The sequence below is a fragment of the Nannospalax galili genome, unplaced genomic scaffold (genome assembly GCF_000622305.1).
Source record: "Nannospalax galili isolate Female #2095 unplaced genomic scaffold, S.galili_v1.0 scaffold1714, whole genome shotgun sequence".
NCBI lineage: Eukaryota > Metazoa > Chordata > Mammalia > Rodentia > Spalacidae > Nannospalax > Nannospalax galili.
The window spans coordinates 147,332-165,214 of NW_008334552.1; the positions used below are offsets into that span (position 1 = coordinate 147,332).

The 17,883-nt window shown below is 42.6% G+C and overlaps 1 protein-coding gene across 1 annotated transcript in view; it reads right to left on the bottom strand.

Annotated features, from left to right (window-relative positions):
• Tm9sf4 (transmembrane 9 superfamily member 4) overlaps window positions 1–17,593 on the bottom strand; it is a 59,153-nt gene extending 41,560 nt beyond the window's left edge. The window contains exon 1 of the mRNA XM_008829381.3: window positions 17,368–17,593. Coding sequence (XP_008827603.1) covers window positions 17,368–17,382 — 15 coding nt within the window. The 5' untranslated portion in view covers window positions 17,383–17,593. The remainder of the gene's footprint in view (window positions 1–17,367) is intronic.
• Window positions 17,594–17,883: the final 290 nt, after the last annotated feature.

Genomic DNA, 17,883 nt, shown 5'->3' on the forward strand with positions numbered 1-17,883 from the left:
AAAAAAGACCAGCTGGGTATGGTGGTCCATGCCTTTAATTCCAGCTCTTGGGAGGTAGAGGCAGGGGGATCTCTGTGAGTTCCAGATCCTGTCTCAAAACACACACACACACACACACACACACACAGAGTAATAGTTAAGTGAGGCAAAAGAAAATGTCACCATTCTACATACCAGGTTTGAGTAACCCCTGCTTAGTAAGGAGGGAAACCTACCTGCTGGCCCCCAAATGACTTTTCTCTCTCTCTTTTTTTTTTGGTCTTTTGAGACAGGGTCTTCCTGTAGCCCCAGCTGGCCTGGAACTCACTATGTAGACTAGGGTGGCTTTGAACTCACAGAGATCTGCCAGCCTCTGCCTCCAGAGTGCTGGCACTAATTGCGTGCGTCACTATACCTGGCTTCTTATCTTTCCTGTATCTCCTTGAAAATCTAATTGTTTAAACTCCTCACCTTTCTATCTAAGGACGAAAGGTAAAATCCCCGCGAACTAAGAAGACGAGCCACCTTATCTGTGTGTTTAGGATGACAGTTTTCTGCTTTGATATGTACCCTGGAGACCTTACTAACAATGCCGAGGCCTCATCCAGATGACTGATCATCTTCAGTCTCTGAAAGTCAGGGCCCTGGTGCCAGCATTTTTAAAGGGCCTACGACTCAAAGTGAAATCATCATTTTTCTGGAAGCCTGTTGAAGTGCAGACACTCAGGTTCTGTGCTGGACATGGTGAATCAGAACCTACATGGTAGCATTGCTAACGGTTCAGCCTAGCCCAGTCAGGGTCAAGAATGATTGCTCAGAAGGAAGTACTGGATCTTTCTCTTTGGCCAGGTTTAAAACTATCTTGACAGACAACAGGGAGTTTGTTGTCATATATGGGGAAGGTATTGAATTTGGGGCTCTAAAATATGGATGGGCAGGGAATTGAATCCTACCCCTTATGCTATTCTGGTCTATCAACTTTGCTGTGTCCTCCTTTATTAGAATGGATTCATGTGGTAGAAGTGGGGTTGTATTTGAGTCTGCTTACTAATCTGTAAATTATTACTATTACCAAACCTGAAGCTCATCAATTTGGCCAGACTAGGTGGCACTAGGATTACAGGTGTGTACTGTGATGCCCGCTGGCTTTTTATGTGGATTTTGGGTATACAGACTCAGGGTCCTCATGACTGTGTGGCAAGCATTTATTGACTAAGCCATCTCTCCAGCCCCAAGCCACTATTCTCACATGTAAAGCATTAGGATCACTATTCCTGCTAATGGAAAGAAACATGTATTCTGAATTTTTCCTAAGAAGCCTGACACCAGACCTTTTAGCCTTATCTGATAAGTGGCTTGAAGCTGGGGCAGAGGATTACAATCTTCTGTTTATCAAACCAATTAAATCTAAGAAGTTACTTCAGGTCTACCTTCTTTTGATACAGAATCTTCCAGACTTAATTGAGAAACACTGCTCAGGGGAGTTCGAGGAGCTCAGGTTGCAGAGGAATGAAAGGCAAATCCTGAAAGACTCCAACACATTTTTGTTTCAAAGTCTCAAACCAATGGAGCAAGCCCCCCCCCACCAATAAATACAAAACAAACAGAAAGATAGTGGGGTTCATACTATCCCCAGCAGGAAGGCAGCATGAAAAGCAACAAGGAGACAGAGTCACTAATACCCACGAAGCACAAGGTCCTGACAGGTGTGGCACACCCTTCCAGTTACCCAGTTGCTGCTCTGTGCCAAGCACTTCACATACTCATCTGCCCCACCTTCAAAGTGATGACTACTGGGGGCCTAGGCCACCATTTTGCAGTTGATTACCAGTTAACCTGAGATAGATTAAATAACTTTAACGAGGATGAGGATGGGTTTCATTGGGAGACTGCTTGCCTAGCATGCTGGGTCTGATCCCCAGCACCACAAAAATCAGGTGTAGTTGGTACACACCTGTAATCCCAGCATTTGGGAGGTAGAGCAAGAGAGACAAAAGTTCAGGGCTGGAGAGATGGCTCAGCCATTAAGAACACTGACTGTTCAAATCCCAGCACCCACATGGCAGCTAACAACTGTCTGTAACTCCAGTTCCAGGGGATCCAACAGCTTCTTCTGTCCTCCATGGGCACTGCACAACATGGGTGCACTTACTTAATGCAGGCATAACACTCATAAAATAAAAATAATAAAAAATATATATTAAAAAAAAAAGAAACAAAAGCTCAGTGTCATCCTCAGTTACATAGTGAGTTGAAGGCCAGTCTGGGCTACACAAGACCCTATCTCAACTCACCCTCCCTCAAATAATAAATAACTTGCCCAAGGTCATCCAACCAGAATGTGGAGGAATAGGTACACTCTGTGGGTTTTGATATGAAGCTGTACGATGCTGGTGACAATGGCAGCTACATTTATGAATGCTGGTTATGTGCCAGGCACAGTTCTAGGTTCTTGTCGTGCAATGAAGAATCACTCGAGTCCATGAGTTCAAGATCAGCTTAAACAATATAACAAAACCCTACCTCAAAAAAAAAAAAAAGGAAAAGACAATTTGAATAAAAAAAATTTATCATAAGCATGACAAAGAACTAACCTCTTCAGTACACCAAGAATTCCAATAACTGACTAATTAAATAAATGAACAGTTTAAAACAAAACAAACAAACAAAAAAAGAAGGCTGGGAGGCTGTAGCTTAGTGGCAGAGTGGTTGTCTAAAATGCATAAGGCCCTAGGTTTGATCCCTAGCAATGAAAAAAAATAAAATTGTCAGACACACACACAAAAATGCTCATCATCATCAATAATTTTAAGGATGAGAATCAAAACAACAGGGGCTGGAGAGATGGCTCCATGGAATAGTACTGACAGCTCCTGCAGAGGACCTGATGTGATGCCCAGCAGCTACATGGCAGCTAAAAACTGTAACTCTAGTTCCAGGGGATCTGACACCTTCTTCTGACCTTGGGCACTGCATAACACGGGTGTACTTACACACATGCAGGCAAATATACTCATACATGTAAAAAAAAAAAAAAGAAAATCAAAATAATAAAATAATGGCATCTTAGCCAACCATGGTGGTGCATGCCTTTAGTCCCAGCACTCGGGAAGCAGGGGGCAGAACTATGTTAGTTCCAGGCCAGTCTGGTCTACGTAGTGAGTTCTCAAGACCAGCTATGTCTATAGGGAGATACTGTCTCAAACAAACAAAACAAACAAAACGTAATGGTATCTTATTTTTTATATATGAAAAACACGAAGCTTTAAAAAAATCAGTGTGCTAAGTAGAAGTCAACTAGTCTCATCTCTAGGGAGAGCAATTTAGCAACAGAAGAGGTTTGAGCTATTAAAGGACTGCCAGCATTAAACGCACACACACACAACACACACACACACACACACACACACACACACACACACACGATGCTTCCGTATAGCCTAGTCTCATTTGTTTAAATTTTTAAAAGCACATACCAGCCAGGTATGGTGATACATGCCTTTAATCTCAGCACTCTAGAGGCAGAGGCAGTTGGATCTCTGTGTATTCAAGGCTAGCCTGGTCTACAGTAACAAGTTGGGTTACATAATGAGACCCCCATCAAAAGGGATGGGGGGGTTATGAACAATTTTTAGCAAAAACAAAAACACATGTAAATATCCTTAAGAAATTAAAATTAGCATACTGCAATTAGCAACACAGAAAATGTCTAAAGCTGGATATGGGAGCTCATACCTGTAATCCCAGCACTCTGGAAGCAGAGGCTGGAGAAGTGTGAGTTTGAGGTGAGTATGGATCATATATATCAAGTTTTATTTATCCAAGGAATGTAAGGATGGCTTATTATCTGATCAATTAATAAAGTATACCATATAAATAGCGTAAAGACAGAAACACACCACCATTGTAACAGATACTCCTGTTGACAAAAATCCAACACATAGAAACAAGAAAAATAAAGTAGAACTAAAAAAGGGACTTCCTCAATCAGATAAAGGGCAGCTATGAAAACCCAGACAACACATTATACTTAATGGTGGGAGACTAAATAGTAATTTCTCTTAAGATCAGGAACAAAGTACTTTTGCTGGCTCTATTCCATACGATGCTACAAGCCAGTGCACAAAAGAAAATCAACTAAAGACATCTACATTCAAAAGAAATAAAAATGCGTTTATTTGCAAATCATATGATCTTGCATCTAGAACATTCTAAGGAATCTATCTACACAATAACTGGAATAAACAAGCTGAGAACAGTCATAGATTACCAGATTACTATAAAGTATTCCTATTTCCACATATTAGTCATAAATAATTCAAAAATAAGATAAAATTGTTCTTAGTACAAAAAAGAATATTAAGAATACATACTTAAGAAGGACTGGGGGGGGGCGGCGCTGGAGAGATGGTGCAGCGGTTAAGGGCACTGACTGCTCTCACACAGGACATGGGTTCGATTCCCAGCACCCACACGATGGCTATGAACTATTAACTCCAGTTCCAGGGGAATTTAACATTCTCTTCTGACCTCCATGGCACTGCACGACATGGGTGCGTGTACTCACATACATGCAAGCAATACACTCATACACATAAAATAAAAATAATAAAATATATTTAAAAAAGAAAGGACTTGGGGCTGGGACATAGCTGAGTGGTAAAACACTTGCTTAGCAGGCTCAAGACCCTGCATTTGAACAGTATCTATCACTACAAACAAAGAAAAAGAAACAAAAGAAGGTGAGTGTGTGTGTGTGTGTGTGTGCGCGCGCGCGCGTGTGCGCATGTTTTGTTTAGAGACAGGGTCTTGCCATGTAGACCTCACTGGCCTAGTGCTATGTGGCCTGGGCTGGCCTCAAAGTCATGGTAATCCTCCTTCAGTCTCTCAAATGCTGGATCACAGGCATGTATCACCATGTCTAGCTCTAGGAAAATGAATTTTTTGTTGTTTTTTTGCGATGGGGTCTCACTAAATAACCCTGACTGGCCTGGAACTCACTATGTAGAACAGACTGACCTTAAACTCACAAAGATCCTTCTGCTTCTGCCTCCTGAGTGCCACTACACCCCACAGGAAAATTAATTTTAAGGACTTCTATATTGAAAATTAGAAACACTGCCAAGAGAAGATCTAAATAACTAGAGACATCCCATATTTATGGACTGGAAGATTCCACTCTTAGGACACACAACAAACTCCACATCCATAGTGATCTCCAGACTCAAAGTAATCCCCATCAACAGGGGATTGTACACTCAGCAGGCTTTTGTACACACTAACAAATTTATCCTAAAATGCATACAGAAATAGAAAGGACCCAGAATATCTAAACAGCTTTGAAAACAAAACTGGAAAATTTATACTATGTAATTTCTAAACATACTACAAAGCATAGTAATAAAGGCAGTGTGGCAAGGACAGGCACAAATATCTGTGGAACCAAATTAAAAGCATAGACTAAATCTCCACATTTATAGTGAACTGATTTTCAACAATGATGTCAAGGCAATTTAATAAGGATAGTCTTTTTTAAAAGATTTATTTTATTTTATTTTCATATTTTATTTAATGTGTATGTGTGTATTGCCTGCATGGAGGTAAGTGCACCCGTATCATGCAATGCCAGCAGAGGACAGAAGAGGCTATGAGAGCCCCTGGAACTGGAGTTACAGTTGTTAGCTGCCATGTGGGTACTGGGATTCGGACCTGGGTCTTCTGCAAGAACAACCAGTAGTATTCTTAACCACTGAGCCATCTCTCCAGCCCCCTAAAGATTTATTTTATTTTTAATTGTGTGTATATATACCTATACACGAGTACTGGAGCCCACGGAGGTCAGAGGTGTTGGATCCTCTGGAGCTGGAATTACAGGTGCTAGCCACCTGACGTGGGTGTTAGGAATTGAACTCAGGTCCTCTGGAAGAGTAGTTAGTACCTGCTCTTAACTACTGAGCCATCTCTCCAGCCCTAAGGATAGTCTTTTCAACAAAGTGCTTTAACGATGTGGTGGCCATATGTACAAATAACTTTAGACCATACACAAAAATAATACATTCAAAATGGACCACAGTCTTTTACAAAAAATTAAGCTGAAACTAAGTCAAATATCTAGAAGAAAAACTCATTTTGAGTTAGACAGAGATGTCTTATATATGCCACCAAAATATTAACAGATTTCATAAAAGTAAAAAGTTTACTACACTTCCAGGCTACAGACTAGGTGGAAAGTCTTTGTAAATGATCTATGTGATAAAGGACTTGTACCCAGAATGCATAAAGAACTCTTTCAACTCAATAAGACAACAAACATCCCAGCTAACAAATAGGCAAGGCTTGGGGGTGTGGTTCAATGGTAGAGCACTTAGGCAGCATGCATGAGGCCCCCAGGTTCGACCACCAGCATGGGGCAGGGGAGGGCATTGCAAAAGATTTGTACAGACATTTCATCAGAGAAGATATACGACAATACAGGAATGGCAAACAGAAACTATACTGTAGCACCCACACACACTCACTAGAATGACTAAACCTGAAAAACACATACAAGTGGACCAACATATGCAGAAACTGAAATCTTCACATTATTGCTGGGAATATAAAATGGTACAGCCACGTTTGGAAAGTTCAGTAGTGTCTTAAAAAGTTAAACATAAAAACTTACTAGCCAGTACTTCCAATTTTAGGCTTTTTTTTTTGGATAGGGTCTCCCCAGTCCCAGGCTGCCTGGAATTCACCATGTGGACCTCAATCTCACAGAGATCCGCCTGCCTCTGCCTCCCAAGGGCTGGGATAAAGCACATGTCATTAAACTCAGCACAGGTCACTAAACTTGGCGTACTTCCAAATTTAGGCATTAACTCCATAGAAACACATATACCCAAAGACCTGTATATGAATATTCAAAGCAACCTTAATCACAATATAGTTGTCCCCTCTTATCCCTGGTTTCATTTCCACAATTTCAGTTACCTGCAGTCAACCAAGATCTGAAAATATTAAACAGAAATTTCCAGAAATAAATAACGCATGTTTTAAAATATTACTATATATTGCTAAAATTGTTCTACTTTATTACTTATCATTGTTAATCTCTTTTGAGGCAGGGTCTCATGTACCCCAGGATGACCCTGAACTTTTGATCCTCTTGCCTCCACCTGCTGAGTAGTGAGATTTCACACTCAGTTTATGTGGTACTGATGATGATTGAACCCAAAGCTTCATGAATGCTAGGCAAGCACTCTACCAACTGAGCTACACCACTCAACTGTTTAATATGTTACTGTGCCTAATTTACAAATTAAACTTTACTGTAGGTATACAAGTATAGAAAGAAATATGGAGTTGGGCCTGCATAGACCTATAATTAGCTAATCGAGAGGCTGAGGCAGGAGAATCACCAAGTTCAAAGTCTTCTTGGGCTACAGAGTGAATTCAAGGCTAGCGGCCTGTACAACTTTAATGAGACAGTCTCAAAATAAAGTAAAATGAGGGCTCCAGATATAGCACTTGCCCACCATGTGCCTTCGGTTCAATTCCTAATGCCACAAAACGAAACGCAGAGAAAACATGGCACATGTAGGGTTCTATGCTAGGGGAGTTTCAAGCCTCTATTTAGAGGTCTTAAAATATATACTCTCAGATTGGGGGTGGGGACTACTATAGTTCAAAATCAAAACGATTCAAAAGTCCATCAATGAGTGAAAGCAGGAAGACACAGTATTTCCATATAATGGGATACTATTAGCAATAAAAAAGAACAAATTACCACTATATGTTTGCACAAGGAATAACCCAAAAAACATTTTAACAGATGCCACGTGCAAAGTCTATACATCAAGATTCCAGTTCCATGAAATGCCCAGAAAAGGAAATCTATGGAGTTAGAAATCCGATCAGTGGTTGTCTGGGTGTGGGAACAGGGGTTGATTACTTCACTCCCATGACCAGTGCAAAGGAACTTGGGGTAATAGAACTGTTTTAAAATATTGTGTCATTGTGGTGACAATTGCGTAAGTCTATATATTTACTAAAGTTCATTTGGACTATACATTTACAACAGGTGATTTTAGAGTATTAAATTATACCTTAATAAGCCCAAAGAAAAAATAACTAGGAAGGGGTGGAAGTGAAGTAGGCTGGTAATGGTAACTGGTGAAGCTGGATGAGAGGTAAGCATGGCTGGACCATATCTTCTAATTTTGCGTATGTTGAAATTATGTTTTTTAAATATCTATTTTATGTGTATGCATGTATTGCCTGCATGTAAGTGCACCCCTGTTGTGCAATGCCCACGGAGGACAGAAGAGACTGTCAGATCCCTTGGAACTGGAGTTACGGACAGTTGTTAGCTGCCATGTGGGTGCTAGGATTCACACCCAAGTCTTCTGTAAGAACCACCAGTGTTCTTAACTGCTGAGCCATCTCTCTAGCCCCGAAATTATTGTTTTTAAAAGTAGGCATTTTATATGCATAAAAATATTGGGTAGTTCTAAAAATCAAAGATGATTTACCCCTGATTAAACAGATTAGGGGTAACCAACTGACTTTCATTTTATAGCTTTTCTTTTGTCTTACAGAGACAGGGTCTCCCTTTGCGTCCCAGCTGGCTTCAAACTCATAGAGATCTGCCCGCCTCTGCCACCGTGGCCCACACCTTTGATCCCAGCACTCGGGAGGCAGAGACAAACTCTATGAGTTTGAGGTCAGCCTGGTCTACACAGCAAGTTCCAGGCTGGCTGGGGCTCCAGGTAGGCCATATCTAAAAAAAAACAAAAAAAAAAAAACAAAAAAAAAAAACAAAACAGGGGCTGGAGAGACTGGAGAGATGGCTCAGCGATTAAGAACACTTGTTGTTCTTGAAGAAGACCCAGGTTCGAATCCCAGCACCCACATGGCAGCTAACATCTGTCTGCAGATCCCAGGGGATCCGATAGCCTCTTCTGACCTCCTCGGGCATTGCACGACACGGGTGCACTTACTCTCATGCAGGCAATACACACATACACATAAAATAAAAATAATAAATAAAATAAAACAAAAAAGTTGTAATTTATTATTACTGTGTGTGTGATGACACCCACATGCCACAGCAGTGTATATGAAGGTCAGAGGACAACTTTGTGGAGTTAATTTTCTCCTTCTGCCTTTACTTGGGTTCCAGGCATTGAATTCAGGTTGTCAGGCTTTCAGGGGGAAGTGCTTTACAGAGCTTGCTGATCCAGCTTCTCTCTCTCTTTCTTTCCACCCTCCTTCTTTCCTACCACCGCCCCCCCCCAGCACTGGTTGGCTGAAACTCAATATGTTGACCAAGCTGGCCTCAATCTCACAGATTCTCCTGACTTTAACTCCTGAGTGCTGGGATTAAAGGTGTGCACCACCATGTCCAGCCCTGGCTTTTCTTTTCTTTTTTTTTTTGGGGGGGGGGCTTTTTGAAGCAGGGGCTCCCTGTGGCCCCAACTGTCCTGGAACTGTGTACACCAGGCTGGCCTTGAACTCACAGAGATCCACCTGCCTCTGCCTCCCAAGTGCTGGGACTACAGGCATGCACCACCATGCCTGGTTTTCTTTTTTATTGACAAAACTGTACACCTCGAGTACGTGTAACATGTTTTCATATACTAGCTTTTTGCCTGGTGGCTTTTCTTTTTAATTGACAAATTAAAACTGTACACCTCAAGTATGTATAACATGTTTTCATATACTAGCTTTTTTCCATATACATGGACCATCCTTATTTAAAAAAAAACTTAATTTTTTTGAGACAGAGTCTCATCTAGATCGTCAAAGCTGATCTTGAACTTCTTACATAACTGAGAATGACCTTGAACTTCAGACCTTTCTGCCTTCACCTACCGGGTGCTGGGATTACAGATGTGTAACATCATGACCAGTTTATGTGGTGCTGGAGAGTGAACATAGAACCTTGTGCATGCTAGGCAGGCACATTACCAACTGGCTGCGTTCCCAGTGAATACATTTATACTTTGAGGGAAGGAAATGGGTTGCTCCTGAGTATATCCAGATGGGAAGTGCAGGGAAAGTATGAGGCACGACAGTCTGGCCAGCAGGTTTGAAGGTGACAAAGTCAGCAATTCTCATCTCAGGGAAAATGTCACAAACTCCTGTGAGAATCTGACAAAAGCTATGTGTCCTGTCCCCAGAAAAAATGTTCTAATAAGTGGAATGTGACATGATTTCAGGAGATTCAAAATCTTAGAAGTTGGTCTCTGATAAGATCTCCACACTATATGCTGAACCAACTTTTTGTGGTTCTGATTCCCTTAACCGCTAAAGTCCTGACAGGCTGAGGGGATGGTGGCCCCTCAGTGCATTTCTGTAAGGAAGGTAGCAGGTAGAATACCTGCTTCTTGGGAAATTCCTGTCTTGTCCCTTAATTCTTATCTGATCACCTTAGTAACTTCCATGTGAAGTTCAGTACCAAAAGTCAGTTAAATACTGAGCAAACAAGTTTTACATGTTCAGAGCCATGAAGTGAGGTCCTAAGAGACGAGAACCAGCCCATCCCACATCATTTTGCTCTAATTAGTGTCCAAGTCACAAGACTGCAAGTGCAGCTTGTCAAACAAGATGATGGTAATCAAGAAGCCCTTTGCGGTAATCTAACACTCCACCCTGGCAAAGGTATCAGTGACCTGGAAAGGTGAAAAACTCAGAGACCCAAGAACCAGTCTCTCTCCGACTACTTTATTCTCAGGGTCTGGACATTCAGAAAACTCTCTCCCCAACAGCAGCCTAACAAAGGCTGCTAGGACAAAAAGAAAAGGAAAAAAGTATTCCTTATCCTCCACCTTTTGCTTTACTCAGTTTAAAAGGTGTGAACAAGTAACCTCCAACAAAGAAAATAGGAAATTTCTTCTGAGAATTGAAAATTGGCCATTCACTTGCATTTTTCCGTGACCACAGTTTAACCTTCTATCCTAGAACCCTCTGCCTCACACTGTCTTTCACACTAATAGCATTATCTGGCCATACAGTTGGGGCCAATCTAAACAGCTGCTTCTGTTCTCTCCAGCAGCCCAGCAGCATCTTTCTTACAGTAGACTAGATTCTGCTTATTTCTCCTTAAGACACAGCACCACTTTAAGATCAGCTAGCAACTGTTCCCTAGATTAAGGAAAAGAGAGGCACAGAGAGGGGGTGGGACAGAAAGCCGGACTAGAGAAAGAAAAAAGGCTACCAGGGCACTGTTTGCCAACAGTTAACTGAAATCAATTATCCAATCTGTTAAAGCTCCACAAGAATTCAACCATACAGAATGAAGGCTAAAGCCAGACCACTTACCCAGAAGTCCCGTGGAGCTAAAGAATTCACCCCGCTACAAGGAAACAAAAAAGTACCTAGAACGAAATTAGTCACTGGTGACTCTGAAAATGTAGCCTTTATTTCAGAGCCCAGATACAAAATAGTTGTTGATCAGAGACACATAAAGGACTTAAAAACTGCTGGGAAAGGGAAGGTGTTAGGGAAAGGAAAGGCCTGCCACAGGCTGAGTAAGTCCAGGTGAAGCTAAGCATCTGCACAAAGCAAGAAGCAGGCGGACAACCCAGGAGGGAGAATGCAGAAATCACTGCCTTTCCACCCCCCATGAGTACTTGAAACAAGACTGTAAGATATCCCAACAACAGGCCTAGACAGCACACTTACCCAACTCTTGAAATGTCGGAATAAAGTTACAAAGCACCCTCTTTGTACTAGGCACTCAGATTTCATTTAATTATTACAACAATCCTTTTGAGGAGAGTATTATCCCCAGTTCAAAAATATGGAAAGGGATTCAGTTTGGGTAACCTCTAGAGATGGATGGTGATGATGCTTGTATAACACTATGAGTGTGTTTAATGTCCTGAACGTGTACAAATGGTTAAAATGGTAAATTTTATGTGTATTTTACCACAATAAAAAGATTTTTAAAAACAAGTTTAAAGAGACAAATGGTTTACCCATACTCATAAAAGCAATCAGAGTGTCAGAAGTGGGATTCCAGTTTAGGTTCTTACATAAAGCCTTAGACCTGGACTTTAAAGCCTGGGAGGTCTTTCAGTGTAATGCATCAGGTGAAGGTGAGAAATCATTTTAAGATGGCAAAGAGGAAGCAATGAGGAGGAATGAGATGGCCAGGCATGGTGGTGCATACCTTTGATCCTGCACTCGGAAGGCAGAGGCAGGCGGATCTCTATGAGATCAAGGCTGATCAGGTCTATATAGAGAGTTCCAGGTTAGCTGGAGATACAGGAAGGCCCTGTCTCACCCAGGAAAAAAAAAAAAAAAAAAAAAAAAAAAAAAGGGAATGTAATTGAGAAGCCCTGAGTGCCCTCCTAGTGACAGCAAATGGTTCAGGGATCAAAGCAGGCATGAAGGTAGTGGCTCCTACCAGTCATCTGTGGCCAGATGGCCCTGCTCATCCTAGGTCCTTCCCACTTTCCTGCCATTGTCCAGACATCAAAACTCAACCTTCTCCAATATTCTGCAACCTGCTTCTTTAATGCCAAGATCAAAGGGGAACTTTTGAAAGGGGGACTTCTGTCCTTGTTGTAAAAGAGAAACCAAGAGGCAACGTAATGTTTTTTCTGCTGCATTCCTGGGGGATTGGCTCCTCCTTTAAAAAAACTCCTCAGAGTAGGCCTAGATGGGCACCGCAGTTCCCTGGACAGTGACTCCTGCAGAATATGTGCCAGGTAAGGCACCTCCAGGGGTCAGACAGAAAGCACAACCAATACAAACCTTGGGAGAGAACCCAAGAATTGTGGGTTCATGGAAAAACCAAATCTGAATGTGTAGGCAGATTTGCAAAAGTACCTTAAATACATGATTTGCCACAGAATTTTCAACTTGGAGGTTAGAAAACAAAATTAATTTCACATACGACATATACGGAAAATAGACCAAGAAAGCCAAAGTCATTCGCCAGGTCACAAACCATATCCATGACAGTACTGAATACGCCTGGGCTGCTGACTGCCCCAGGGCCTCTTTTCCATGAGCTCTAAAGACCCAGAGGAACAGCAGCTGCTACCACAGGAGACTAGAGGCAGAGTCCAGGCCTCCTGCCTGCGCAGGGAACTTCCATCCAACTGCCCTGTGAGCACTGGCTCCATCGGCTCAAAGGAATGGCAGTATCATTCAGTCCATTACTCTGCCTCTAAACTGGATGAGACCCAAGTTACTTCAAAAGGGGGTGAACTGACCCAGCAACTCCATTCCTAAGCAAATATTCATACAGTTTAGACATAAAAAGGAATAAAGTATTAAGAATGCTACAACATGGGTTAACTTTGAAAATATCACGGGAAAGTAAAAGCAGTCAGACCAGAAGATCACATATTGTAAATTCTCTTTACTTAACGTATCCAGAAAAAGTAAATCCTCAGACACAAAGTAAATTAGTGGTTGCTAGGGGAAAAGGGGAAGCAAAACCTGGGAATAACTGTTAATGTGTAAGTTGATAAAAGTGTTCTGAAATTAAACAGTAGTTCTTTAGATACACTGTGTGCTTTAAAAGGTTGAATTTTGTTGTATATGAATCATATCCATAAAGATAAAACTATAATAAAAACTGAAACAGGGCTGGAGAGATGGCTCAGTGGTTAAGAGCACTGACTGCTCTTGCAGAGAACCTGGGTTCGATTCCCAGCACCCACATGGTGGCTAACAACCATCTGTAACTCGAGTTCCAGGGGAATCCGACACCTTCTTCTGACCTTCACAGGCATTGCACGACATGAGTGCATTTACACACATGCAGGCAATACACTTATTCACATAAAAATAATAAAATATTAAAAACAAAACAAAACTGAAAGTGTGAATATATACATGAGTTATATACTATACATACATATATGGAGTATTATATGCCTATTACTCAATGGGCATTTCCCACATTCCATTAAAACATTCTCGAGTAGTTTTCCATAGTGAGATATGAGCCTGTTTCTCAATTCTCACCAGCCAAATGAATTCTATCCTGTAACTCTATAGCATGGTCTAAATCCAGGGCAGGAGGAAAACTTCTGGCTTTCTTTTCCTACAGTGGGAGAAGTCTTACACTGCAAGTTCAGGGAACACCCACTGTTGTGCTAACTGGACTGCGGGTAGTAGCAGCCCAACTCTTAGTGAAGAAGAGCCATTCCCTAAATTTAGAGGGGAAAAGCCCTTGAACTGTGCACCTACAACTCTGAAGTTCAAAGCAAAATAACCTCTCCAAACTCCAGCCTGTTCCCACAGTCACTGAATCCACTAGCTCAGTTCCTCTTTGTATGACTTGCCTCAGAAGCCAATACGCTCCAAATAAGATGACATACCCCACCCAAAATAGTTGTGAAATAGCCTAAGCATAAAAGGGTGTGGGGACCATTCGGACTTCTGCACAGTAAAGGGCTTAACACAAACCAAACTCACATGGACCCATGACTCTAGATACACCTGCAAAATAAACTTGCTCTGTGCATTTTCACTAGTGCACCAAACATGCAGCTCCTCATGTGCCTCTATAAACTGGCCTCTGTAAATGACGCACACTCCATTTCTTGAAATCAGTTACTATTTTCAGGATGGAAGCATAAAACAATATTCGTAGGTGGCATAATACACGGCAGATAAACAGAGCTTTCCACTGTGCTTAGGATCCATGGCCTGTCTATATGCTGAGACCAAACTGGTTCCCAAATGTGCTGTCCTGGAGGGATAGGAAGTGAAGACAGCTTAACAGAGCAATCCGTTTCAAAACACTGTCTACAACTGCAAAGTGTGGGCTACAACACACACCAATCACAAGCACAGTTCTAGAAACAATTGCTCTTATCTCTCTCCAATTTTATCTTGGCTCCCACCCTTTCTCTCCCCACGTTTCTGCTCTTCTAGCCTTCTGTGTGGACGTCCCTTAAACATGCCAAGCTCTCTCCCCTATCCTGGCCATCACACTTGTCATTTCCTTTGCCTGGGACACTCTTTACAGGACTAGCTGTTGTCAACCAAATCTCAACTTGTAGCGCCTTCTCTGAGAACACTTCTCTGCCCCTCACAAGCGGCTGTGTTGCCTAGTTACCAGCACTCACTATCCCTTCGCCTTGCTGTCTTCACAGCACTTAGCCCCATTTGACATTCTTCTATTCATGCCTGGTTCCTTGAGTGAGGAAAGCTCCACAGGGATAGGACCCTGACCCTTTGACAACCATACCCTAGTTCCTGGCACTGAACAAGTACTCAAATATTTGATGATTAAATAAATGTGTACCAGAAATACGTATTACTTACAACCTTTTAGAAATCTCTGAACAGGGCTAAAATTTCCCAGGGCAGAGCTATAAATGCCACTTTATTGAACTCTTTTCTATGGCAAGAAAGGGTGTGACTTCCTGTCCTTTGCATCAGCCTTGTTCTAAATGTGGTAAAGAAGAAAAGGGGTTTCAACATCCCACTTTTGGGATTTGCCCCACTCAAAAGTTCAGACTGAACTCTGCAGCCATGAAGTAAGGCTGTGAAAAAAAATTTTTTTTTGAACAGTGCCAGAGCTCAATCTCAGGGTCTTGTGTAGGCTTAGGAAGTGCTCTACCAATAAGCTGTAACAACCCTCTCTTCTCCAAGCCATGAAATCTTTTACCTGACTTCTGAGGATATAAACCAGGAATTCATTAAGAACAAAACCCAAAAAAACTCAACATAAGTTAGCAGTTTGCTAACAGAAGGGAATCCTTTAGCAGATAACTAATCTAACCTGTATGGAGAAAACCAACATCAAATAACTTAAGAAGGAGTTTTCCTTTGGTAAAGTCAAATGTCACAACCTTTTTCTGAGTCTTTCTTGTCATTCACTATCAGGATGAAATAAATTATCTGCTGAGGGGTTGGGGAGATGGTTCAGTGGTTAAGAGCACTGGCTGCTCTTGCAGAGAATCTGGGTTCAGTTACCAACACACATGTGGCGACTCACAACCTTCTGGAACTCCAGTACCAAGGGATGTGACACTCTCTTCCGGCCTCCACAGGCACTGCATGTACATGGTGTACTTACATGCATGCAGGTAAAACACCCATACACATTAAAATAAAATCTGGGGTTAGAGAGATGGCTCAGTGGTTAAGAGCACTGGCCGTTTTTTCAGAAGACCTGGGTTCGAATTCCAGCACTCACATGGTGGCTAACAACTGCCTGTAATTCCAGTTCCAGGGAATCCAATGCCCTCTTGAGTATTCCACAGGCACTGCACGACACGGGTGCACCTGCAGGCATAACACTCAAATGCATAAAATAAAAATAAATTTAAAAAAATATGCTGAGGAAGTAACATACAGGGCAACCCAAGAATTCCTTTTGGACTAAGTGACTTCAATTTTTGTTCTGATCCCTTGGCAAAGAAAATTTGCGCTGAACTTCTGAAAGAAAGGTTATTCCTTCAAAGCCTCACTTCCAGGGTTGTATAACAGAAGCCAGCAAACTGTGACCCATCCTCTAAGCACAACTCTTTTACCTCCTCTCACAACCATAGAGACTAAATTCTAGTGAGCTTCATTATAGTGAACCTTCATTCATAAGGAGTTGTAGTGGCATGGGAAGGGGATGCAGTCTGGTTATCAAATCGTAGGTCTGGGAACACCTCCATTATAATCACTTATAAAAGTGTAGACTCCTGAGCATTGCCTAGCCCCAAGGTATTAGACTCTTTGGGAGTGAGGCTCGGAAAACTTCATTTTAACATGCCTCCTCACACACAACCCAAGATTCTTAAGTATAGTTAAGTTTGAGAACCAATAGGTTGAGAGGACTTTAGGACACAGGCATAGAGTTGACAGAAACGGCAGGGGTAAAGAAGGGCCTAGGGATGGAAAATTGGCTTGGGACAAGAAATGGAATGCCCTGAAGCAGCGACAGCCAAGAGGGGTGCGTGATGGGAACAGCTAAGGTGCAGTTAAGCACAGGGCTTGGACTACGACGCTGGTCCGAAGCGAAGTGGCATCCGCAGACTGGTCAGCATGGTGGGAATGCGGGGAGAGCGGAGTCTGGACCCGAGGAGAAGGAGGAACGAAGGTGGAAATAACTGGGGGTTCTCCAGATGGGTCAAGGTCAGGAGGTGAGAAATGGGAAATGGAGATGATAAGGGGCGGGGACCACAGCAGGAGCGCGAACCGGCGGAGGCACTGGCCGAGGTCTTCCTCCAAAGCGGCACCTCCCCTAAACTCCAGGCCCTGAAGAGCCCGAGTGCCGTGCCAAGGGTGGAGAGAGGGAGTTTGTGAGAGGCCAGTCCAGGCCAGGTATCCCGCGCAGGGGTTCTGGGGGTTCCTGGGGATCAGTCATGAGGCGCCGGAAGGTCCTGGGCTACCCAGGGGGGCCCTGCTCCAGCTCCGGTTCCCGGGGTCTCCTTCACTCACCATCGCCACCGCCATCTTGGATCCACGTGTCGGCGTGATGACGTCAGCGGAAGTGGTGCTTCCGCGATTACCGACTATAACTGCAAGGCAAGTTGCCTTGCTTCGGTTGCTTCTGTCGTCTCTGTAGTAAAGAGCCAAAGGAGATTTGATTTCTGTTTGGCACCTGGGTTTTAGCAGTGAGGTCGCTGCTTAGGCGTAGGGAAAGAACCGTGTAGCTATTGGAGCCATATTAACTCCTGGCAGGCTCTTTTCCCCTATATCCGCTGCATTGTGGGTAGTGGGGGTGTGTGGATAAAGCTTGCCCTTTGCGCACCATCTTTATTATTGGCAGAAGGAGCGTTGCCTGGGTTACTTGAGACCTTGATTGTGAGGCTTTGTTAGTAATCTGGCTCAGACCGCAGCTGGACGCAGAGGAATTTGTAATTATATGTTTAAATATGTTTTTGACTATGATATAGCCTCACTAATCGATCTTATTCTCTATGAAGGTAAGAAATTGTCTTTTATGGTGCTCTA